The sequence below is a fragment of the Scatophagus argus genome, chromosome 7 (assembly GCF_020382885.2).
Source record: "Scatophagus argus isolate fScaArg1 chromosome 7, fScaArg1.pri, whole genome shotgun sequence".
NCBI classification, from domain to species: Eukaryota; Metazoa; Chordata; class Actinopteri; family Scatophagidae; genus Scatophagus; species Scatophagus argus.
Genome location: NC_058499.1, coordinates 14,048,882 through 14,070,004, shown reverse-complemented (window position 1 = coordinate 14,070,004; position 21,123 = coordinate 14,048,882). Strand labels below are relative to the sequence as shown.

The following is a 21,123-nucleotide window of genomic DNA, read 5'->3' as shown; positions in this document are numbered from 1 at the left end:
TCTCATTTTATTTCAGTTGTGCTTTTTGATTTTCTGTTTTTCTCTGTCTATGTAATTTGCGTAACATTATTTTGTTTTTCAGTGATTGAGTTAAAGATGGCCATGGTCCCTGACTGTCTTGCTTATTGGGCACTGTTAGTTTCTTAAACCATGCTAAAACACAGCAGAACATTTTGCAATATGTATGTCTTGATAAGATAAACATACTCCTTACATACAGTGCAGCGCATGAAAATGTAAATGAACAGCTGTGTGCACAAAACATGCACAAATGGGTGTTTTTCAACCAAAAAATAGTTCTTTTAGTCTGCATCATTTGAAAATAAGCAAATACCAAAGCATCCGCAAAAGTCAAGGGACATGTGCCTGCCTTTTTATTTGTTCATTTCTTTGTTGTTTGTTTTTCTTTGTTTGTGCAGTGTTTGATATGTGAATAGTGTGCTCATTTCTCTCTCATGTAGCCCACTGGCCAGACCTTGTGCTGAAGCCTACTCTACTGCCTTTGTCATGCTCCTACATCAATTACATCATCACAAGTACACACACGCAGACAGATACACACGTGTGCTCGCACGTGCTCAGAACCACACTCATACAGTGACGGACACACACTTGCACACATACGTAAGGCATGTCAAAGACAGCAGAGTTGGCTGAAGCAGACTACAAGTCTGGTTGGCAGGCTGCGTCTCATGGAGTGATGCTAACATTCTCTCCCATTGCTCTCTCTCTCTCTCTCTCTCTCTGCTCACCTTGCATGCTCCGCCCTGCTGCTCTGATCTGATTGGTCTAGAACTGACTGTGCGCCCAGGAGGGCAGGACGACTGTGTAAGTGCGCATGGAGCTCATCTCATGTCTGTCGGCTCCCTGTACTCTGATCATTTTATCAGCCAGTGCACTGCCAATCTACCATTGTTTCCATAACACTTTTTAGTCCTAATCTCACCCCCATCAATTTTTTAAACACATGCAGTTGAGGCAAAACATGTGCCACACCTGTTCATAGGACACCCACTTAAATGCATGAATAAAACAGGCTCCACTGCACTCTGACAATGTTTAGGCCTCTCCTTTCTGCTTCTCCCTGCCAAGATAGACAAAACTCTCATGCTCGTCTTAATCTCTTATCCATCCCTCTTCTCCTCTCTGACCATCTCCTACTCCATTATGTCAGCAGTATGCTAACAGCTTAGCGGATACTTTTAGATAGTTTCAAAAATGTATGCACCTTTTATTTTTTTGAAAGAGGGTCAGATTTAAAAGAAAGATGAACCAACAGTTTTGTAAACTGGCAACTGGAGTGACTGTTCTTGACTCAGTTGGATTATCACTGAGATTGATGGACTTACTTAATACATTGCATTAAGAGTTAGTTACACTTCAGAGGTAAATAAGATTTAAGTTGGTCCAACAATATGATGCTTTGTGTGCCTCAGTGTGGCCTATGAAAGTGGTTTAAAACATGAAAAATGTTTTAAAAAATGTTAAAATGTTTTCTTCATATAATGTAAGTCTTGACACGTAGCTAATTGACACGTTGCGTGCAAAGCGAGGCTGAAAACCTAAAATGAGATTGTATTCTCACTGTAGATCTGCCTGCTATCTATACATATAGGTAAATGTCTGTGTGTGTGTTGTCTGTCGCAGTTATTAGCCTTTGTGGGTCAGAATTGCCACTTTAGGGAAGCATACAGCAACCTGAACAAGAAGCTTCTTTTGAGTGAATTTATTAGAGGAAAAGATTTTCAGTAAGGGTCAGACAAACTGAGTGTAGGTTGAGTGACGGTAAAAATATTCTTAAATCTTATTCTCAAATAAAATAGCCATGTAAATAATAATTTGGCCATAACCAATGAGTACAGCTTGCTGCTTAGATGTTGCTGTGATGTGAGACAAGCTTGGTCTGTCTAACAGTCATTAATCTGTAGCCTACACTAACTTAAATGTTAGAAGAAATTAGAGGTTTCTACCTTCTGTGTAACCCAGAGCTTGGCCTCTTTTTCTTCTTTATTTTCACTTTGTTCATCTTCATCACCTCTGTTGACATGTCTGAAACCCTCTCTCTGTCTCTGTCTCTACCAGACTTTTCAGCAGCCTAGGCGAGCTCCACACCATTTCTCAGAGAAGTTATGGCACCACATACACCATCCGCCCTGGCAGCCGTTACCCCATCACCCGACGGACCCCAAGCCCAGGTTCAGGCTCTCCTGATCGGGGTGACCCTCTTGGGAGATTCTCAAGCTTCGGCCTACCGACCTCACCGACTACACCACCGCAAACCATCCTCAAATCCTCCAGCCTCAGCCTACCCCAGGAGCCTAAAGAGGTCCGCTTTGTAATGAGGAGCTCCAGCGCCCGTTCCCGCTCTCGCTCCCCATCCCCATCACCTTCCCATTCCCCTGGGCTGGGGTCACCACTTTTAGCCCTCCGGCCTTTCCACCAGAAACCCCTCCACCTCTGGAATAAGTACGATGTCGGAGACTGGCTGGAGAGCATCAATCTGGGGGAGCACAGAGCAGGGTTTCAGGAACATGAGATTGAAGGCTCTCATCTCCCAGCTCTAACCAAGGATGACTTTGCAGAGCTGGGAGTGACAAGAGTTGGACACCGCATGAACATTGAACGAGCACTAAAACTGCTGCTAGAGAGCTGACCCCTGCCCTGAGACACAGCAACAGATGGATCGAAAGATGAACGAGCAAGATCTAAAATTGATGAAAGAGAAAAGATAGGAACTGTTCCTCTTTTATTCTGGCTGCTTTTTATGTTTGGCATCACAGATGTTTACCTGTGGTCCTTTGCAACATGTCACATTCCCATTTCACATTACTACCCTGCACTTGGCACTGCACTGAAGAGGAGTTAATACATTCAGGGGTCTGCCCACCTCCTTACCTGCAGCGAATTAGATCGGACCTCCAAATGGGCTCCGATCTTTCTTTGCCGAGGAGAATCGCATGAGCTCCAATTAAAACATTTGATTTGTGAAAGCTTCAGTTGCTCCCTTCGTAACACCCACACTTTCTCTCTCACTATTCCCTCCTCTCCTCTCTACCTCTATCCCTCCATCTATTAAGCCTCTGAAAGCCTTTAGCAGTTTGAGTAAAGGAGGAGGAGGAATAATTTTCCTTTCCAAACAGAAAGCTCAGTTGCCTTTCAAAATATTTATACAGAGATCAACAATGATGAACACAGGACTTATGGACATTGTGCTGACACAGCTCTGAAAAGGTGTTTCTTCTCTATACCTGCTGTTGTTTTTAAACCGAAGACTTTAGAGCCCAGAGGTGGAGCTCCACAAAGTAAACCACAGGAGAAAACCCTCCGCCTTGGTGACCAGACTGTGCTATCTATTATATTTGGAGAATGTTTAACCAACACTCGTGGCTTTTTTCATAATCAAGTTTTTGGTTTTCCAAAGGGAATATTATATATAGGTATTATATAATATGATATATATGTATCTAAATATAGCTTTCAGAAGAAAAGACAATGTTGCAAAGAGGAAATATAATAAATTAATCTGCGCCTGTTTTTGGTTTTTAGTATAGAAGGCAGAGAGAAATCTTGAAATTTATTCCACCAATAGTTTACTCATTTCTACCAATTATATACATATATATATACTATATATATTTGAAATAAAAAAAGTATATAGATATGGAAATGAAATTTTTGTCATAGATATACAACTTTCCTTATGGTCACCCTTTCTTGAACCGTAGCATGACAAGTTGCATCATGTGGTGGACAGAGAGTTTGTTGTCTGCTTTTATTTCCTTACGGTCTTCCTTCATACTAAAGGGCATCCCATAATGTGAGGCTGAGACCCCAGTTGACCCCCATCCCTACTGCTTCAGCTACAGATCTCACTGCCGTGGTTCTGACTCTACTTTATCTACAATAACACACAGTACTAAGGACCACGTAATGAGACAGCTAATTAGTAAAAGGGGCTCTTCATCTTTTGCCTGTTACTCACTCAGGGATGGAAGTCTGGGGCACTAGCATGGAGAGGTTGTTGGCTGTTGTTCCAAATGCTATTCATTTAAATTCTTACCTGTAAGGACAATTTAACACCACTACAGTCTGTAAAATGCTAGAGGACTAGTAAAATTTCCATCCCTGTGACCCTTGTTGATCCTTCTCCGACCAGACTTTTTCCTGGAGTATAACCAACGAAAACTTGTCATACAAGGGCTTAAATGAAGTAGTACATAAAGTATGTGCCCGTCTAATGCCACTGCTGGAAATATGTGTAGTTTATCAGGCTGTGGGGATGGGAAAGCCTCTGTACGGTCTTAAAGAAAATTCAGTATTTTACAACCTGGCCACCTGTCTTGCAACATCACTGCTTCCCTCTATCTCTATGGTTTACTTAATGAGTAAAGTATTATCATTAACGGTGGCAGCCAGAACTCTAACATTAAGACCCAGGTTGTAAAAAAAAGAAAAGAAAAGAAACTGAATTTCCTTTAATAATACAAAATCTACAATTGTACTCATGAGTAGCGTCTGCTGGCAGTGAGAAACAGTGAGTTTTATTCACGCAACAAAAAGCATTTTATTCATAGCTTCTGTATAATAGAGGTCAGAGGTAATTTCCATTACCACTAAAAACCTCCGTTTATCAGCAACATCCAGTCGGTACGCCGAGGCACTTTCACTTGGCGAGAAGTTATGTGCATCTTTCTTTTCCTTTTTTTCTGTCTTTTCTTTTTTAGTTTATAAAAGTAGCTGGTGAATAGAAGGTTGTATCTGGGTTGTAGGAATAGCACTCACTGCCTCACTGTGACCTCACTGTTTATTTTACTTCTGACTCCAGTGTTAAAAGTATGTCCTCAGACTCATTTGGACATTTTGTGTTTATTGCTTTCTATTCTTTATTTCTTTGTTGATTTGTTACCCTCGGACACTGTGGGTAGATTTTGTAGCGCGTGGAACATGATACTTAAATCTTTGACTCGTTTTGAATTTTAGAGTGACAGAAAAAAAAAAGAAAAAAATGAATACCTGTCCATTCTAAACTTACTTACACTTGTAAAAAATGAACAAACTACAAATATTTGCTTTTTTTAAAAAAATCACAAGCAATGTATATATGATAGATTTCATATAAATTTTTGAAAAACAAAAGTATATAGATCTATATATGAATGTTTGGCATATATGCATAGTTAACCACCTGTGAAAAAGGTGAGCAGATTTTATTCTTTCTATGAACTCTTGAACTTTTGAACTCTGAACTATGAACAAGGGGATGATTTGCACAAAACAAGGTGACAAGGTGCTAACATAAAAGCCACCCAACGTCCAAGCGCATGTGTGCATCTGGATTCCCTGAATCTCTCTGTGTGGTCGATCCTCCTCACCATGTGTGTGTGTGTGTGACTGTGTGTATGTGTGCAAATGCTTGTTTGTTTGCATTTTCTGTGTGAATTTATTTGAGAGAGATAATGAGAATACCTGTGACTACGCGAGAATGTGTGATTGATTGTTAGGGTTTACATTTTTGGAGTTAGTCCGCTATAGCCTTACTGTATTACCATCAGAGATTCCCGGCAGTGGCTGTGTCACAAACATACACACACACACACACACGCACACAAACACACACAAAACGCATATGCACACACAAACAGAAAAATTCACGCATACATTCATCTTCTATTCCAGATCTCATTGTTTTGCATTCTTGTTTTGTACCGTGACGTTTTCAGAAAGTGGACTGCTCTGCCCGAGAGGGAGAGCCGGATGAGGAGAGCGAGATATTATTGTCACATTTTATATAGCAACACAACTATAATTCACCTTGTGACTGTGTAGGTACAGCTTATGCAGTGGCAGTGTTTCGTTTCCCCAGATAGCATTTGCGCTCCTTACCCTCCACTGTCTGGCAGCACTCCTTTTTCCTTTTTCAGACCTTCAGTTTCTGAGTTTTGGATATGCTATATGAGGTGATCCAGTGAGGAACAAACAACACAAAGGAAAAATGTGCCAAAAAATAACTTTTAACTGTATATTTGTCTTTGCTTTAGGACTATCTTAGTTACAGCATTCTTGTGCTGTTAGACTCAATAATATGGTGCCATCTCCTGGAAATCTTGAGAACTACAGACATTTGTTAGATCCTGTATTTCCTACAGGTGGAAATCCAGTCATTGTTATTGTTTTGTTAAGATGCAGGCCATATATATCTGTATATCTACAGATATACAGATATATATGGCCTGTGTACATCTACCTGTGAGCTTTACATTAACATTTCTATTTAAATTTTGAGACAAAGTATCACAATTGCTTGATTTTACTGTGATGAAGGTTATTAGGCAGCTTTGCCTCCTGTTCCCATATAAATAAAAACACTTAAAGGGTGAACGTGTAAAGTCGCACACAGGCTGGCCTGGTTAGAACGAACAACACTTTAGTGAATACCTGGTCCAGGTGGTTGTGTAAGTTTACCACAAACACAGATGCAAAATGATGCTACAAAGCAACGTGTAACAGACTTGCACATCATTAGGTCAAATAAGTTCAGTGAAGGGTTACCTTTGTCTCATTTTCTAATCAACAAAGCACAATCTACATAGTGTAGGGGGAGCAGTGTAACCTTTTTAAAAACCCACTGCGGGCTGGTCATCCACCAGAACCAGTGATCTTATCATCAAAGGGTTTTTCTTTAATTGTTGGTTTTCTCCTTGTTTGCACTGTGAAGTTTAGAATGGTGGACGTATCACTGCAATGCCTCAGCCTTGTCTCTCAGGTGAACTTCCCCTTCTCAGCATCCAATGAGCAGGCAAATCGTCTGTGACTTCTCGCCCGGCGACTTCTGGATGTTTTTAGCATTAGAACTCCCCCTCCATTTTAATACAGGAAAGCCCAAGTTGAAGTAAAGGTTAACCAGAAGCTACCTAGTATTCCTCATGCAAAAAGAGTAAGGGTGACAGTGAAGGTTGAGGCAAGATCTGAGATGTTGCCCAGGATATCTCCACCACAGAGATATATGTTTGTTATATTATGTAATAAATTTATAATTAAAACAGGAAATGCATCAGTCTTTTTTTCCTGCTAACTCAGTGTCTGAGTAGTAGTATATGTCCCAGTGCGATTTAGTTGTGAGTTAATGCAACACGAAATGGTCAAATATAAACAGAAAACATATATACATGGTTTCTGTGTAAAACAATCATCATATAGAAATAACTGATGTGATAAATTGAGCGCCATCTCAGGCAGTAAAACATTCATTCAACATTCCTGCTAATATGAATGAATGTCCACACAAACGCTTCAAACCCATTAAGAAGGACAGCTGGCTGAACGTTTCGCAGACCAGCCGATGCCTATTCATACATGATTGGCAGCTGCAACATAAATATGCTGAAGCTGATTGCTCTTGTGACTAATGCTGGATCACAGCAGGCTGGAAAGAGACACATAACAATTTGGTTACATGGTGCATTCAATTTTCATTTAAAGCACAATGAAAAACAGACTTTCACATCATAAAATGAATGTAACCAAAGCAGCCAGCACATGCAGCTCCCCACTGGAGCTGCACACAAAACTACACAAAAACATCAAGAACAGCAGCAAATGTGGCTCAAATTCACACATTCTCTTTGTTCTGTGCAAGTTAGTGTTCAATGCTTCACATTCTTGTTACATGACACAAAATAAGCAAACGTTCAGTCTCACTGTAGGTATTCCTACTGTTATTATTGTATATATTGTTAAAATATGAATAACAATGCTAAATCAAAACCTGGTAAAGAACACAGTTCCTAATTATTCCACCAGGTTTATTTCCCTGCCAACATCACTGGACAGATAGAGGACGGTGACTGAAAAAAAACCCCACCAAAATTACATATTACACGTGACAAACAACGTGCCTGTTAACTGTCTCAGTCACAGAGAATCAGAGATCTCTGACATTTTGAATAAAAGCATCATCTATTCACCGAATCAATACCAGAGGAGGATAAAATAATCCATGAGATGATAAGAGGGTTTGGAGGGTCTGGAAATATCAGACCAACTCGGGGCTCTCTGCTTTCAATCCATCCTCATCTGCCTCTGCATTATCTTCCTTCTTCTCCAGGTCAAAGTTCTGTTAGATAAATGGAACAAAAGTCATCGAGACAAACACGTTTTCAGTCCAAAACTCTGAGACTGCTCATTCAGCAGCAAAGAAAGGAATTTAGTCCATGAATTTTCCACATGAAGAAAAAAACTCATTAAAAGTAAATGCTTTGGAGTTCATAAATACTCCAATTTTGGAGTAAGTGTCTGAAACATTTCTATTACACAAATCAACAATAGCAGATTATAAACAAATTGTGGAGCTTCTTACATCAAGTACTGCATGATAGAGTTTTTATTTTATCGTTTTCAGTAAAAATCCTTACACAGGGGTTGTATAAAACTGCCAGCTTAATAAATGAGCATGAGAAGTGTACCTCTAATTCTTGCATCACTTCGTCCATGAAGTCGCTGGGGTTTTGCTTGTAGTCCACTGCTCTCTTGATCATCTCTCTGAACATCTGCTGTGACAGTTTCAGTAAGAACTATAAACTATAAACACACAAGCATTTCAAGTATCTGGACAATTTATTAGATTGTACTGAATTAGAGGCTGAATTAATTGGATATTTTGGCTTGTAAAGGAACACAGTCAGTGCTGTTGTAACCCCATGTTGGCAATGACCAACAAGATTATACACAGTTACCTGAAAAAAAATAAAAAAAATAAATACTAATGGGATTTTTAAATACATGAATAAATGCAGTGTTGGGGAGTAGTGAACTGTATGTAATTAAACAATTAGTTTAAGTACATTTTGCAGTAACTTGTTGGAAGTTTAGCTACATTCATATCTGCATAGGGATTTAAGATAACTACTGAAACCATAAAAGGAAAGAGTGAGTTTTTGTTGGCTTGTGACTTTTTTGTATTTTGCAACACTGGAGACATGTACATAAGGATCACTGATATTAATATTGTGAGAAAAAAAGTTCAAACCTTAACAACATTAGTCCCATCAGCAGCAGACACAAAGTAAAACGGAAGACCTTGCTTCTTCCCAAAGTTAAAGCTTCTCTGTGTCACCTTCAAATCAGCTGCAGACATGAAAAAAAAAAAAACAAACATGATCACATTTATATTCCTCCATTCAGTGTTGTTGGTTAAACAATGAATCAGATGGATGTTTATCCTGCTGTAGCATTCACCTTTAATATAATCCTAAGAAAGAAATATTTGTTGCAATGTGCACTGTGTCAGAGCCAGACCCACCATCAATTTTGTTGGCAACCACACAACAGGGTATCTGTGGCCTATACTCTCTCAGCTCCTTGTACCAGTTAGCAAGATTCTTATATGTGATCTTCCTTTGAACATCAAAAACCTAAAAGGAAAAAAAGAGAAGTTTCCAAAATAGTAGGAGTGTGGCTCCTCCCCAGCTGTACTTCTTAACACCTTTGTGAGAATATCCCCATCCTCATCTTAAATTGTACGGATGCATTTTCACCAGAACGCATTGTGATATTTCATCATTTCCTTCACCCAAAGAAGGGCCAAGTAGTATAGGTGTAAATAAATATAAAAATATTTGGATATTTTAGACATTTTATGGGAAGTAGTCAATCTGAAACAACTGATTCCTTGCTTTTCTGAAAACGTTTTATGGTAATTTATTCTCAGTTCACCTACCTACAAAGGCTCAATGATTAGTGAAAAGCACCTGTTTTAAAATCAAGTGTGTCCTACCATGATGCATGCATGTGCTTTGTGGTAGTATGAAGGATGCATGCTCTGAAATCTCTCCTGACCAGCAGTGTCCCAGAAATCTGTAAACCAGAAACAAATAAATGAACAACCCTGCTCATATAAGCATTACAAACACGTCGTCACTGAGAGCAAAATAAAAGTGTTGCCCACAGTACATACCGACCGCTACTGTCTTGTTTCCTACAGTGGCTGTGTGTTTGTAGAGAGTCAAAGCATAAGTTGACAACTGCTGGGGACGACTGCAGACACAATTAAGGATCATAACCTCACAATGTGCTTTGTTGGAGACAAGCCGGCTGGACCTTAAACAACATGTTCATGTCCTGACAACTGCTTTGATGACTATGGTAGAATGAATGCCCGACGCAGATGATTTCTATAAATGCTAAAGGATACTATTCATCCATGAGAAACCTCTCCATCAGCCTATGAGAGAGAGAAAAACAGTCACGCAACAACAAGGCAACAGAGGAAGTTTAAAAAATATTATGAGACACAAAAGAGCGACAAGGAGCCAAAAATTACAGATAACACTCACTTAGATTTACCAACTGCGCTGTCTCCTAGGCAGATGATCTTCACTTGTTCGTCTGCATCGTACTTCTTTTGGTCCAGTTCAGATATGTTGCTAAAGTCGCCAGCCATTTCCTTCTTTTTTTTAACTTTCTATCGTTTGGAGAAAGACGGTTGTATCGCTAGCCTAGCTGAATTTACAAATACCTGGAAAACGACATAAGCTCCAACAGTTAGCTAGCATCCGAGATATACTGGCGAGAATGATGTTAACTAGCTAACCACTGGTTAGCTGAGGTTAACATTGAGCTTTTCGATTTGATATCGTGCATTTCACTTCGTTCGTCGGTTCGGTCTTTACATCAACAAAACTGGTGTTGGCTGAATCCAGGAACAGTACAAAGACGGCCATTGATTAGCTACATTTGTTTGTTGGGTCCCTCATAAGTAACATATCCGCTAACTTACCGCGCAGCCTGCGCATCCGAAGGAGACAACGACGGCTAGGATAAGGTTAGTTAACAGTCGGCTAGCGCTGCTAACTCAATTAGTGTTGACAGCATTTGTTAACCAAGGCTATTTATCCAAAGTACCATTATCCAGGTACCATTTTTGGTCTATGAGGAAAAGCTGACTGATTTTCTATACTTATCTAAGTGTCCAGATAATAAAAGTTTGTAGTGTTGCACGATTACCCGACGGCTTTCGTTTCTATGCAACGGGGACGCTCGAAGGACCGCTTCGTCATGGTTCCTGCTGTCCTTACATGTGCCTGTCAAAATGCTGCACGAGTCTCCTAATTTCGTTCATTGCAGTTTTTATTTATTTATTCCCATTACCATTTAAATACTAAAATAACTGCAATGGGTGATTAAGGATTTTGTGTGCATTAATGAATACATCAAACTTTTCTGTCAATGTGAAAGACGTTTCTGCAAATTCATACAAATTAATTCAATTTAAATAAGACATTAAACAAACAATAATTAATTTAAGGAATATTTAAATTCAGAGTTCAAACTCTATTAGAGTCATCATTGGTAATAATTATCGCCTCACCACCTGGTGGATTGTCTTGTAGCAGATTTGCATATCTGAACACTGCATGTTTTCCCCATAAACTGCTCAAAAATTCACAAACAGATGACAAATTCAGTCAGGCTTCCTGATATGACTCATTGGGACATCTATGAATTGGAGCCATCTTTAATGTTATCAGAGTTTTTGCCTTAATGACATGTCCAATTATAATTAAGGACAGTAAATAATGCAATGGTTAATCACAATCAACATAATAATATCAGTATTCTAAAGAAATATCTGCCTTAAAAAATAAAACTTGTCAGAAATATTTTCTTCAAAATCACGTTACATAAATACAAATGTCAAACATGTGCCGCTGGTGAAACTTTTTCAATTGAGTATAGTTTACTTCAAATACTGATAGTGGTCATTACCCAGATAAAGTATCAATACAACAAGGCATATAACTGTGGCAATGAAATGACTGATTCTCCATAATCTTGAGATTCCTTTTCGAGGTTTATTTGATACTGCTGAGGGAATTTCCAGTCAAGTTAAGAGATCATAAGTGACATTAATCAGTCACATGGACAATGAGAGGTGAGATGTATTGTGAGTGACGCAGTCCAAAGGTGAAGCTTGGAGCTTTAGGTCTTGTTAAGATCACCTAGGAAGAAAAAATCGTTAGTGAATGAACAAAATGCAAAATATATGGGATCGTTGGATTGCTCAATCAAAATACAATGAATATAACGAAATAATGAGGTTTCTCACCCTTTCAGGAGAGTGTGCACCAGGTCCTGGTTTTTGTGTGTTTTCACCAGGTACGAAGTTCCGCCCTTTCATGCTGTACTGGGGAGGTTTTTTCTGGTAGATACAAGGATCCACGACTTTGTAGGCAGCAGGACCAGGAGTCTGGAGGGATAACAAAAGTATTGAGAACAAGAGTAAATCATGTGATTTCCAGATTTTCTTTTTTTTAAGGAAATAGTTTTTATGACAATGTATAAAAAAAAATATATGTACTTTTTTCAGGTCCTCATGGAAGCTTCCAGATTTGCTGCGGCCACAGAGTGAGTAGGAAGGAGCTGCAGGTGTCATTACAGTTTTGGACCCCAGCACAGGTGGCAGAGTGTAGGAGGACGGACCTGGAGTATAAGTGAAGTAAAGTTAATATGTTCAGTGCCATGAAACTTTATGATCCACAGCTTGAACTGACACCAAATGTACTACTTAACCTGGCATTTGGCCACTGCTCCTTTCTTTAATCCTCCCAGAAAGCGAAAAGGCAGGAGCAGTGCGGAAGATCAACTTTCCTGAATGCTCTGGGGAGTATTTGCCTGAAACATCAAAGAAAGTTATATAAAGATACAGCTGACAGGTAGACCTAGATGACAATAGTCTGGCTCATGACAAAAGTGGAATATTGTCAGCTCTCAATGGGCAGATCAACGGTGTTTATTCTATTATAATGTGTATTTAACAAGTATTTTCTGACATGGTCCTGGGCCTTGGAATGATCCTGGCTCCTTTGTACGGCTGTGGAGTGAAAACGCAGGTGTGCCGCCTTGTCCTGCTCTGGTGATATTAGAAGGAATGAGGTATCTCGGTCCAGGGGAGCAGTCAGAGTTGGAATGATTATGACGGGTCCCAAAGCTGAACATTGGTGCTTTGTATTTAGTAGGATCGTGTTTCGAAGCACCTTCATGGAGGAAACAAACACAGACAAAGTCAATTCTAATACTAATATTAACGGTGTTGGCAGTGAAAAAAGGCCGAATTGCTATGTTGTTATACCTAAGAGACCAGGCAGTGGATATTTGGGCCCTGGGTTACCGTAGAGTGCAGCTATGGGTCCTCTTGGCTTGTGGGGCCTCCAGGTACCAACCCAAGGTTCAGTACTTGACATTGTCCTGTGAAAGGGAGAAAGAACAATAACAGGAGAACTTCTGATGTCCCTTCCCAGTCACTAGTCCTTTAGGAAGAGAAGGTTGTGGCACAGAAAAATCATATTCCAGTCAAATATTATTTAATAAAAATGGCTAGAACATGAAAGAACACCAATACACATTAGCACACTGGCCTTCTCAGGGTGTTTTGATACACATATCTTTTAAACTGCAAATACAGTCTTCATTAGAATCACTCGCTGGTCTGTCTGGTGCTTAAGGTATTTTTTAAAACTTGGTAAATATTCACATAGGTTTTGAGCTGAAAATCCTTGAGATTCTTTATTACCAACTCTTAAACAGGAAGTATTATTAGAAAGATTGTAGAATAGATTTTGCTCTCAGAGAGTGATGTTATGATTCAGAGTGATGTCACCACATACAGCAACATCACCAGCCAATCACAGCAGAACACAGATTTGAATGATAATAATAACAGTCAGTGTAGTAAAATGCTACTTCCACCTACAGCTTACACTTCAGTGAAACTTAACTATAGCCTACAGCAGTCGTCACTGTCACATATTAAGGCAATCGGTAGTTATTGAAATGCATTTTGGACACTATTATATGCTAAAAGGCCCATGTTTTGGTTGTTTCTGAGTTAAGTGAAATCAAAAGTTAGACTAAAGCCAGTCAACATAAAACATACGCCCAGTAGCTCATAACAAAGCCGCAAGATGTCTGTCTACCAAATGCAGTTAAGCTTTTGATATGAGTAACTGGTTTCAGTGTAGTTCAGTTATTGTCCAAAATAAGTACATAAAAAGCTTTACCTTATAAAAACCCTGATCCGGCTGTGAGTTTCCTTCTGTGTCAGGTTTTATCCCCGGAACTCCGCATGTGCACTGAACCCAAACACAGAGTGTTTAGTGCTTGTCAACTTCACTATGACAACGTAGACATGGAGACAACTCTTTGACAGGCATGTGTATGGATGTGTGTGTTTTTGAACAATGCAGGCATTTCCTAAATGTGAATACATAAATCACAGTATGCAAAGGGTGTAAACAATTTATTAGGTGTAAAAGGGTGAGACAGGCCACAGGATCATACTCTGAACACAGTTTGGACCTAATTTTCTAATACTATAGTAGCTTACATGAACCTCTGTTGCTCAAAGTCTATTTAATTTTGGTTTCAAGGATCCCTCCATGTTCAAATATGAGCTGATGAGAGAACAATCCTCTTAATTCACTGTAACCATAGAACACTGACTTTGTACCAGCCGTTTACAGCAGGAAATAAATACTTGAAAATGACAGACATAAAGACTTCAGTCAAAACTTGTATCTACTAAATCATATTGTGCTCCTTTTAAAGTGACTAGCACATTTTAATACTTTTATTGTCCTCTGTGAGTACTGGTACCGTGTTAAAATGTGAGCAAGAAAACAACACAAATACATTTTTAGTGTCAGAGAGAGCAGTCTGAAGTAGAGACATTCAACTTAGGCTGAGGCAGGAGTGGGGAGGTCATTGGTTCTTGTTACATGGTTGGCATATTTATTTGATATATCTAAAAGAAAAAAAATAGACAGGTGGTGTTGAATCCACATTCACTCCAGAGGCCAAATCTCACCTCCTTTTCTCCAAAAGACTTCATAGGAAAAGCACAGAAGCATGAAGGTGTTGACAGTGAGCCAACATGCACATTACCAAAACCCTGAACTGAAGCAGCTAAATGGAAATCCTGCGACATGTCAAAATGTCTCCTGCCAAACACCTTTCAATTTTGCTCAAAATCAGGTACCTAGAATGAAATACCACCAACATTTATAATAAAATAAAACTGCTCTGTTTGTTTTTCTTCCTATATGGACTCTGCTGTTTAAAGTGTGGCATTGGTGCTACAGGCCCTCGTGAGGTGTCTGTAGTTGTGGGTGGTCTCTTTCAAGCTCGCCTTCAGGACCTTCATCAAGGTTACAAGGCCTGCCACTTCCTCTTGGGGGCGCTGTTGGTTTTTATAAAAGAAATAGGCAATTATTGAACTAAACTATTCACCTTCTTCCGATGGAGCAATAGCACACACCCACAAATGTGGGATCATGTACTGTCGTCCCAGATTTGTCTTACCCTCGTAAGTGTCCGCATCAGTCGGTGCAGCACTGCCTCCTCCCTGTGTGGACACAGGCTGGTCACCATGCTCACACAGCTCAGTAGACAATAGATGGTGTCTCTTTGTGGCTGTAATGATGAAATATTAAAAATAAATTTTTAAATCTTTGCCACAGTGCAAAAGAAAAACACTCACAAGTCATTCATCAGTTTCCTTACCTTCTTAAGGACACTGAGAGGCTTCCTGTTGTTTGCTCCACAACTCAACCTGTCTACATCCTCTGCACTCAGAACAGGCTCCTGGATGAGTTTGGAGCAAACAGGAATGGGATTGAGAGAAAGATGTTCACCAGAGTAAGGAAAATGTAAACTGATATTCAAAACATCAAGATGTATTAAATTAAAAATGCTGGGATTATGTTGTTTTATGCAACTGACCCTTAACTTGTCCAGCCAGGTCCACAACAGACAACTGAGAACATGAGGATCTGACTCGGTTACCAGCAGAGCCCAGCCACAGTCACTACTGTTCAGTTCCTCCTGTTTAAAAGATGAGTGACAGTATTAATTCAGTACCTTCAGATTTCAAAGTCAAAGTGATGTGTTTTGATGTGAAACCAGGTCTGGACCTGCAGCAGAGCCGATCTTTGCAGAGTGGTCTCTCCTGGAGGACCTTGGTCTGCCATTGCCTTAGCAACAGCACGGGCGATTGAGGTTGGGCCTGGATTATGTGGATTCCTACACAGCTTTATATGACAGAGATCAGAATGTTCTCAAATATTCACATCAAGGCTTCCCTTATCATCACCTTACCTCACAGTGAGACTCAGTTACCTCAATGTTGGAGCTGTATTTGGGAAGTGCCTTTTTAGTTGTGCCCTTAGACCTTTTAGTACAGTTGGTGCTTGTTCTCATGCTAGATATTGGGACGTTGATACGGGTTTCCTTTTTGGTGGTCTGGTGGCCTGGAGAAAGTGTAGCAAGAATCGGACTAACTGTTCGTATCAGATCCTGCACACGCCACTGTCTTTCATTTCCAAGCGCTGGATTGGAGTATGGACTCAACTCTGGATCCTTCAAGACAGAATGCAGCAAAGTGAGAAAAGCCCCTGAACACATTTTACATACAGAGACTTTATCTAATTCTGCAGGATTAATGTAAAATTGGACCTCCTGTGCTGCAATCTTGCTGAGGTCAGAGTCACTGTAGCTGCGTTTGTCCAGCAGCACCTCTCCCTTCCTCTCCAAGAATCCCAGTGGCTCATCCCAGGAGGACAACGACCCTGACTCCATCCACGAGCCCTTATGACCTGCCCTCAGTAGGGGTAAGTACTGTTTGGCCACCAGGGTCTCCCTCACAGTCCTGCTCAGGATCTTCAGTGCTGACCTCTTTTCCAGCTCAGCGTGGACGTCTGGAGGAGCAGGGAGGCCCAGGGCTAAACAGGAGAGACGCACACACAGGAGGTACACCACCTAACGAGACAGTCAAGGAGAGGTCAGGTAAGAGGAAGAGATCAAGTGTTCTACAACATCGTCAGGTATGCGCATGACAGGACTAATGTAGTATAATGAAGTCCTGACCTTTGGTGTATGTCTGAGGGTGCGTGCCTCCTGACCATGCAGCAGTAGAGCCTGTCGGTTTAGATAGTGCTGCAGGGTGAAAGGGGCTCCGTGCCGCAGACTGAGGTCTGGGTACTGAACTAGCTGCGTACCAAGCAAGCGAGCAAAGTCAAACACCTGGCTGATCTGTGCTCGAGTTTGGATAGAGCGAGGCCGTTTTATCCGCACATAGTGGACAGCCTCGCTCGGGCTGATGCGCAGGGTGTAAATCAAGTAACAGGCTATCAGGACACCTGTTAGGTAGAGAAGTACAGACAAACACATTGAACATGCATGAGAGCATTACATGTGCATGAGCTGACACACATACACAGTGTGTACATGAACAGTGGATACAGTATGCATGTATGTTTATTTGTACCTGTCCTGCCTAGACCTGCATGGCAGTGCACAGCCACTCTTCCTTCTCTTACTGCAAAGGCCAAAACCTTCACACCATCAATTACACCAACAAGAGAGGACACACCGAAATCTGGCATCCCAAAGTTGTAAAAGTAAACTGCAAATATACAAAAACGTGCACAGATGAATACTTTTAGGAACAAAATGAACATTAACTGAGATTAGTTGTGTACATAGGCTACCTCATAATGTAGAAACATTGCTGCCTTACACAAATCACAGCTGTCTCTCATCACATTTTCTCACCTTACCTTACCTGTTTCTGCTTCTTTACACCTCCCACTTTGTGAGTGGTACAAATTTAGGGAAAGTCTTTAAGTGTGTGAAGGTCTTTAAGAGTTTTAACCAAAAATCATCTTATCAGGAAAATACCTAATTATAAATAATATAGATCTCACTGTCATTCTCCATGAAGATCTGGGGAGAGTAGGTGAAACCACTTTCAGGGTCAAGGGGTGGTCCACAGTGAGCATGCTCTCCTGGAAGCTGCATGTTGATTATCGATCTGACGTTCAACCTGAGTCATAAATTATGAACACAGTTGACATGAGTGCTGTGTTTTAGTCTCAGAATATTTATTGTTGCGTAATAATGTGTCCACAATTGGAGGAAATGAATGACATAATATGAAATGGTGTAATTATGTCAGATGACTTATCACTTTACCCAATAAATAAAGCAAAAGTTCTTGTTTTTTGGCACAATTAAATCTAGATTAGTTCCCCACTTGTTTTCCTCTAATTATGTGTACATGGACAGGATGTTGTACAATAGGGGATGCTAATGTTGTCACAGCTTTAATGAAGGCTCATAATTCCTACAGCTACTCATGTATCACACATATCCACGTGCTGCATAGACACACGGGAGAACCACACAAACATTACAGGAGTAATAATGAACAGTGATAACCTTCGAAATTGTTCTATGATGTTGTACTTCTCAATTAGATGATTGGATGGTCGTGCCATGGCAATAATATCATCTGTGACCCTGCAATAGGAAGAAGTTCACAATCCGTAATCTACCACTTTGGTACAACAAATATATAGCATCGCAAAATCTATGAGACTGCAGTCACATAGTCTTACCAGGAGGAGAAAAGTCCTCGAATGACCTGTTGGTTTGGTTTCCAGCACTCAGGCCCTTCATAGCGGCAGTCTTTTCCTCCACAGCCCAGCAGACAGAGGAGCTTGGGTGGGATCGCCTTTACCAGGTTCTCCCTTGCCTGAGTGTAGGAAGGTCGTGGCACTGGTATGTGTGAGGTCAAGGTCGGCATCATCCTGCACAATGGGAAACCCCTAACATCAGCCCGAGCAATCACACGGAAGATGAAAAGGACTATGCCCCAACTTGACCATCTAACAACCTAATGCCAGCCACCTTCTTGTTGGTGTATGTGAGCTTTTTTTTGGCAGTGATACACCTTGTTAAACTGGTACTTGTTGTTTTCTTTTGTAGTCATTTTACATATTGTACAGGAATCTGACTTAGCTTGTGCTTCAGATGTATTTATTATAAATGTTCTGTACACAAAATGCAATAAGTTATAAAAGAAGCCATAGGACAGGAAAGGATATCTACAAAGTATCAAGAATACTTTACTTACATTGTATTGTGTATATTAATCTCATATGATCTGATTTAAAACTTACCTTGTCGATTATGTTGGACAGTGAAGCTTTAAATCCCATTTAATGTATTTCGAGAGTTTTAGAGTACAGGAACATGAAGAAAAAGCTACACATGTGCTCCTCGAAGCTGACCCACCCTGCTGCTTACAGATACACACACACACACACACACATACACAACTATGTGCTGACCCAGCTTCCCTAAGCCTGATTAGCTGTCATAAATACATTAGAACAGACATTCACACATTATGGCAAGCCAATTATATGATGCTTATACCTTCACCTGTAAATACAGTGTATGAAGGTCCTAATTACCTGCCACCAAGCCACAGCTTCATCTGCATGATTTTATCGAGACTGGAATGCAGAGAAAATGACTGGTTGATCTCACTGCTGTTAATAAGCACCAATAGGGTTTGTGTTACTCTGAAAGAAGAATGTAATGTTGTTTGTGTATCCTCATCTCATATCCAAACACAGCAGAACTGTTGCTCTCTTCTCTTACCAGCTATCTGAACGCATTTAAAGATATTGAATGATGACCCCATAACAAGAAGTTATTGAAAAAACTAAAATCTATGAAATTTCTTTCACTGCAATGATTTCATCTTAAGGATCAGGCATGCCAGAAAACTGACATACATATGACAGGACTGTCGTTTTGTACCATTGTGGATCACCCCGTGTCTGCAGGAGCGGCTCTGGACATGTCGCCCCCTGCAGTGCAGCAATGGGGACAACATGATTTTGATGTTAATCAAACTAGCCCTCTGTCTCATTTTCCCCTCTTTCTCTTCTCCTCTTCAGAAAAAAAATCATTGCCACATAAAAGATATGGTGTAACTCACTAGCCATGGCCCATGCTGTGGACAAATGCAAAAAATTTTTTTTGCTTTCTTGCTGAAGCCGTGTTAACATTCTTCATGAGGAATTATGTTTTAACTGAGAACACAAAGCTAGTTTGACATCATTTGTTACAGAGAAAAGAGCACTGTTAATAGATTTTAGTGGAAATTTTAGAAGAGACAAGACGTACAGCTCTTACTGTCTTAGAGATTGTGTGTGACAACGGAACGTAGTAATGTGCACATTTTCTCCACCCCTCCAAGAGATTCCTCCTGCATCCTTTTGTTTCTATCTTATTAATACATGACGAACACACCATCAGCTTCTTGCAACTTGATCTGTTTTCTTATTTTAATTTTAGAGATAAGTCTTCCAAATCATTTACCATCGTTAACTATTTCTCTGAATTTTTTTCTCTGCTGGTCAAAATGACAACTTACTTAAGGCATCACAAAGTTAAATTGTCATTTTTGTTTTCCACTTTCTCCCCTTGTCTACATCTGCCATTTGACAATTTAAATATTGCTTATCATGCTGACGTCTGTGTCTCACCCATGCATGTTTGATACTGTAATGCTTGTATTGATGTACTGTGGAAATAAACTCCACGCTCTGTAAATGTTAATGTCAGATTGTCTGCTCGCATGTGTGAGCCTGGTTATAAACTTGAAGACAAATTTTAAGTGTTCCTTTAAGTTTCAACAGACGCCTACATGGCCAAAATGAGTATAATTAAAAAGCATTTTTGATACAGTGTTCTGTTTACCGTGCACTTTCACTGTAACAACAATGTAAAGTGCAACAGATTCTCATTCAGTAAACATGTTTGCTTAATGAATTTATAACCTTAATATGTGACAAACATACACCATGTAAATTAATGTGCTAACATGTTCTCTCTGCATTTCTCTCCAACACTGATAGACATTTTAGATGTATTATTTTTAACTGTGACAGCTGCCTGGAGATATTTTCAATATGCTTTAGTTCTTCTGTGCAGACTACTGTAAACAAAGACATTAACGATGTAAATATATAGAAAGCTTCAGTAAGTGTGCAATTTTAAAGTGAATCATATTTAACCAAAGACAGGCTGGTGACAAAATCTGTGCCTGAAGTCACAGACCTGAAGACAGTTTGTAACACTTCACTTCCTCTTATCAGGCACAGATCCTGATAGAAGAAGCTGGTTTTTAAGTGACTTATTATAAACTATAAATATAGTAGTAAGAAAAAGTCTAGGTAATATGTTAGATGACGAGTGCCTGTCCTCAACAAGGAG

General features: G+C 39.9%; 4 protein-coding genes across 18 annotated transcripts in view; 1 reads left to right on the top strand and 3 right to left on the bottom strand.

The window, feature by feature from the left end:
• shank3a (SH3 and multiple ankyrin repeat domains 3a) overlaps positions 1 to 4,846 on the top strand; it is a 156,544-nt gene extending 151,698 nt beyond the window's left edge. For 8 of the 11 annotated variants that reach the window (XM_046395045.1, XM_046395041.1, XM_046395040.1 and 5 more), the window contains one exon: positions 2,083 to 4,846. In XM_046395045.1, coding sequence (XP_046251001.1) covers positions 2,083 to 2,653 — 571 coding nt within the window. In that variant the 3' untranslated portion in view covers positions 2,654 to 4,846. Of the gene's footprint in view, positions 1 to 793; positions 829 to 2,082 lie in introns of all 11 variants that reach the window. The other 3 variants (XR_006843901.1, XM_046395046.1, XM_046395047.1) reach the window with 3 other exon arrangements.
• A 2,603-nt stretch (positions 4,847 to 7,449) lies between these two features.
• On the bottom strand, positions 7,450 to 11,069 carry rabl2 (RAB, member of RAS oncogene family-like 2). 5 transcript variants are annotated; one of them, XM_046395035.1, is made up of 9 exons: positions 11,002 to 11,069; positions 10,332 to 10,513; positions 10,190 to 10,219; positions 9,953 to 10,032; positions 9,773 to 9,852; positions 9,299 to 9,410; positions 9,026 to 9,123; positions 8,463 to 8,549; positions 7,450 to 8,113 (listed from the first exon to the last, which is right to left on the bottom strand). In XM_046395035.1, exons 2-9 carry the CDS (start codon positions 10,436 to 10,438, stop codon positions 8,033 to 8,035), a joined length of 675 nt encoding a protein of 224 aa, XP_046250991.1. In that variant the 5' UTR covers positions 10,439 to 10,513; positions 11,002 to 11,069; the 3' UTR covers positions 7,450 to 8,032. The 5 variants fall into 5 exon arrangements, with proteins under 5 accessions (XP_046250991.1, XP_046250989.1, XP_046250988.1 ...); XM_046395033.1 differs by having other exon boundaries at positions 10,332 to 10,459; positions 10,775 to 11,066; XM_046395032.1 differs by having other exon boundaries at positions 10,775 to 11,064.
• A 760-nt stretch (positions 11,070 to 11,829) lies between these two features.
• odf3b (outer dense fiber of sperm tails 3B) lies at positions 11,830 to 14,180 on the bottom strand. The gene is made up of 7 exons (XM_046394125.1): positions 14,055 to 14,180; positions 13,127 to 13,242; positions 12,828 to 13,031; positions 12,568 to 12,669; positions 12,356 to 12,477; positions 12,104 to 12,244; positions 11,830 to 11,996 (listed from the first exon to the last, which is right to left on the bottom strand). Exons 2-7 carry the CDS (start codon positions 13,236 to 13,238, stop codon positions 11,904 to 11,906), a joined length of 774 nt encoding a protein of 257 aa, XP_046250081.1. The 5' UTR covers positions 13,239 to 13,242; positions 14,055 to 14,180; the 3' UTR covers positions 11,830 to 11,903.
• Positions 14,181 to 14,321: 141 nt separating this feature from the next.
• On the bottom strand, positions 14,322 to 20,991 carry zgc:77752 (uncharacterized protein LOC393862 homolog). Its single transcript, XM_046394124.1, has 12 exons — positions 18,450 to 20,991; positions 18,271 to 18,351; positions 17,757 to 17,875; positions 17,318 to 17,455; positions 16,918 to 17,189; positions 16,507 to 16,809; positions 16,171 to 16,410; positions 15,966 to 16,082; positions 15,775 to 15,876; positions 15,556 to 15,636; positions 15,355 to 15,465; positions 14,322 to 15,232 (listed from the first exon to the last, which is right to left on the bottom strand). The coding sequence occupies exons 1-12, from the start codon at positions 18,638 to 18,640 to the stop codon at positions 15,110 to 15,112; spliced, it is 1,878 nt and encodes a 625-aa protein (XP_046250080.1). The 5' UTR covers positions 18,641 to 20,991; the 3' UTR covers positions 14,322 to 15,109.
• Between the last annotated feature and the right edge of the window lie 132 nt (positions 20,992 to 21,123).

What these genes read in the sequence shown, in the direction of transcription:
- rabl2 (XM_046395035.1), bottom strand. Translation starts at nt 10,438, where the DNA reads ATGGCTGGCGACTTTAGCAACATATCTGAACTGGACCAAAAGAAGTAC. An exon ending in AGGTTTCTCATGGATGAATA is followed by an intron (nt 10,033 to 10,189) that starts GTATCCTTTAGC and finishes TTGTGTCTGCAG; the next exon opens with TCGTCCCCAGCAGTTGTCAA. An exon ending in AAGCACATGCATGCATCATG is followed by an intron (nt 9,411 to 9,772) that starts GTAGGACACACT and finishes TTTTCCTTTTAG; the next exon opens with GTTTTTGATGTTCAAAGGAA.
- odf3b (XM_046394125.1), bottom strand. Translation starts at nt 13,238, where the DNA reads ATGTCAAGTACTGAACCTTGGGTTGGTACCTGGAGGCCCCACAAGCCA. An exon ending in TCCATGAGGACCTGAAAAAA is followed by an intron (nt 12,245 to 12,355) that starts GTACATATATTT and finishes TTATCCCTCCAG; the next exon opens with ACTCCTGGTCCTGCTGCCTA. An exon ending in GTGCACACTCTCCTGAAAGG is followed by an intron (nt 11,997 to 12,103) that starts GTGAGAAACCTC and finishes TTTTCTTCCTAG; the next exon opens with GTGATCTTAACAAGACCTAA.
- zgc:77752 (XM_046394124.1), bottom strand. Translation starts at nt 18,640, where the DNA reads ATGATGCCGACCTTGACCTCACACATACCAGTGCCACGACCTTCCTAC. An exon ending in CCCTCAGACATACACCAAAG is followed by an intron (nt 16,810 to 16,917) that starts GTCAGGACTTCA and finishes CTGTCTCGTTAG; the next exon opens with GTGGTGTACCTCCTGTGTGT. An exon ending in CCTGGCTGGACAAGTTAAGG is followed by an intron (nt 15,637 to 15,774) that starts GTCAGTTGCATA and finishes AAACTCATCCAG; the next exon opens with GAGCCTGTTCTGAGTGCAGA.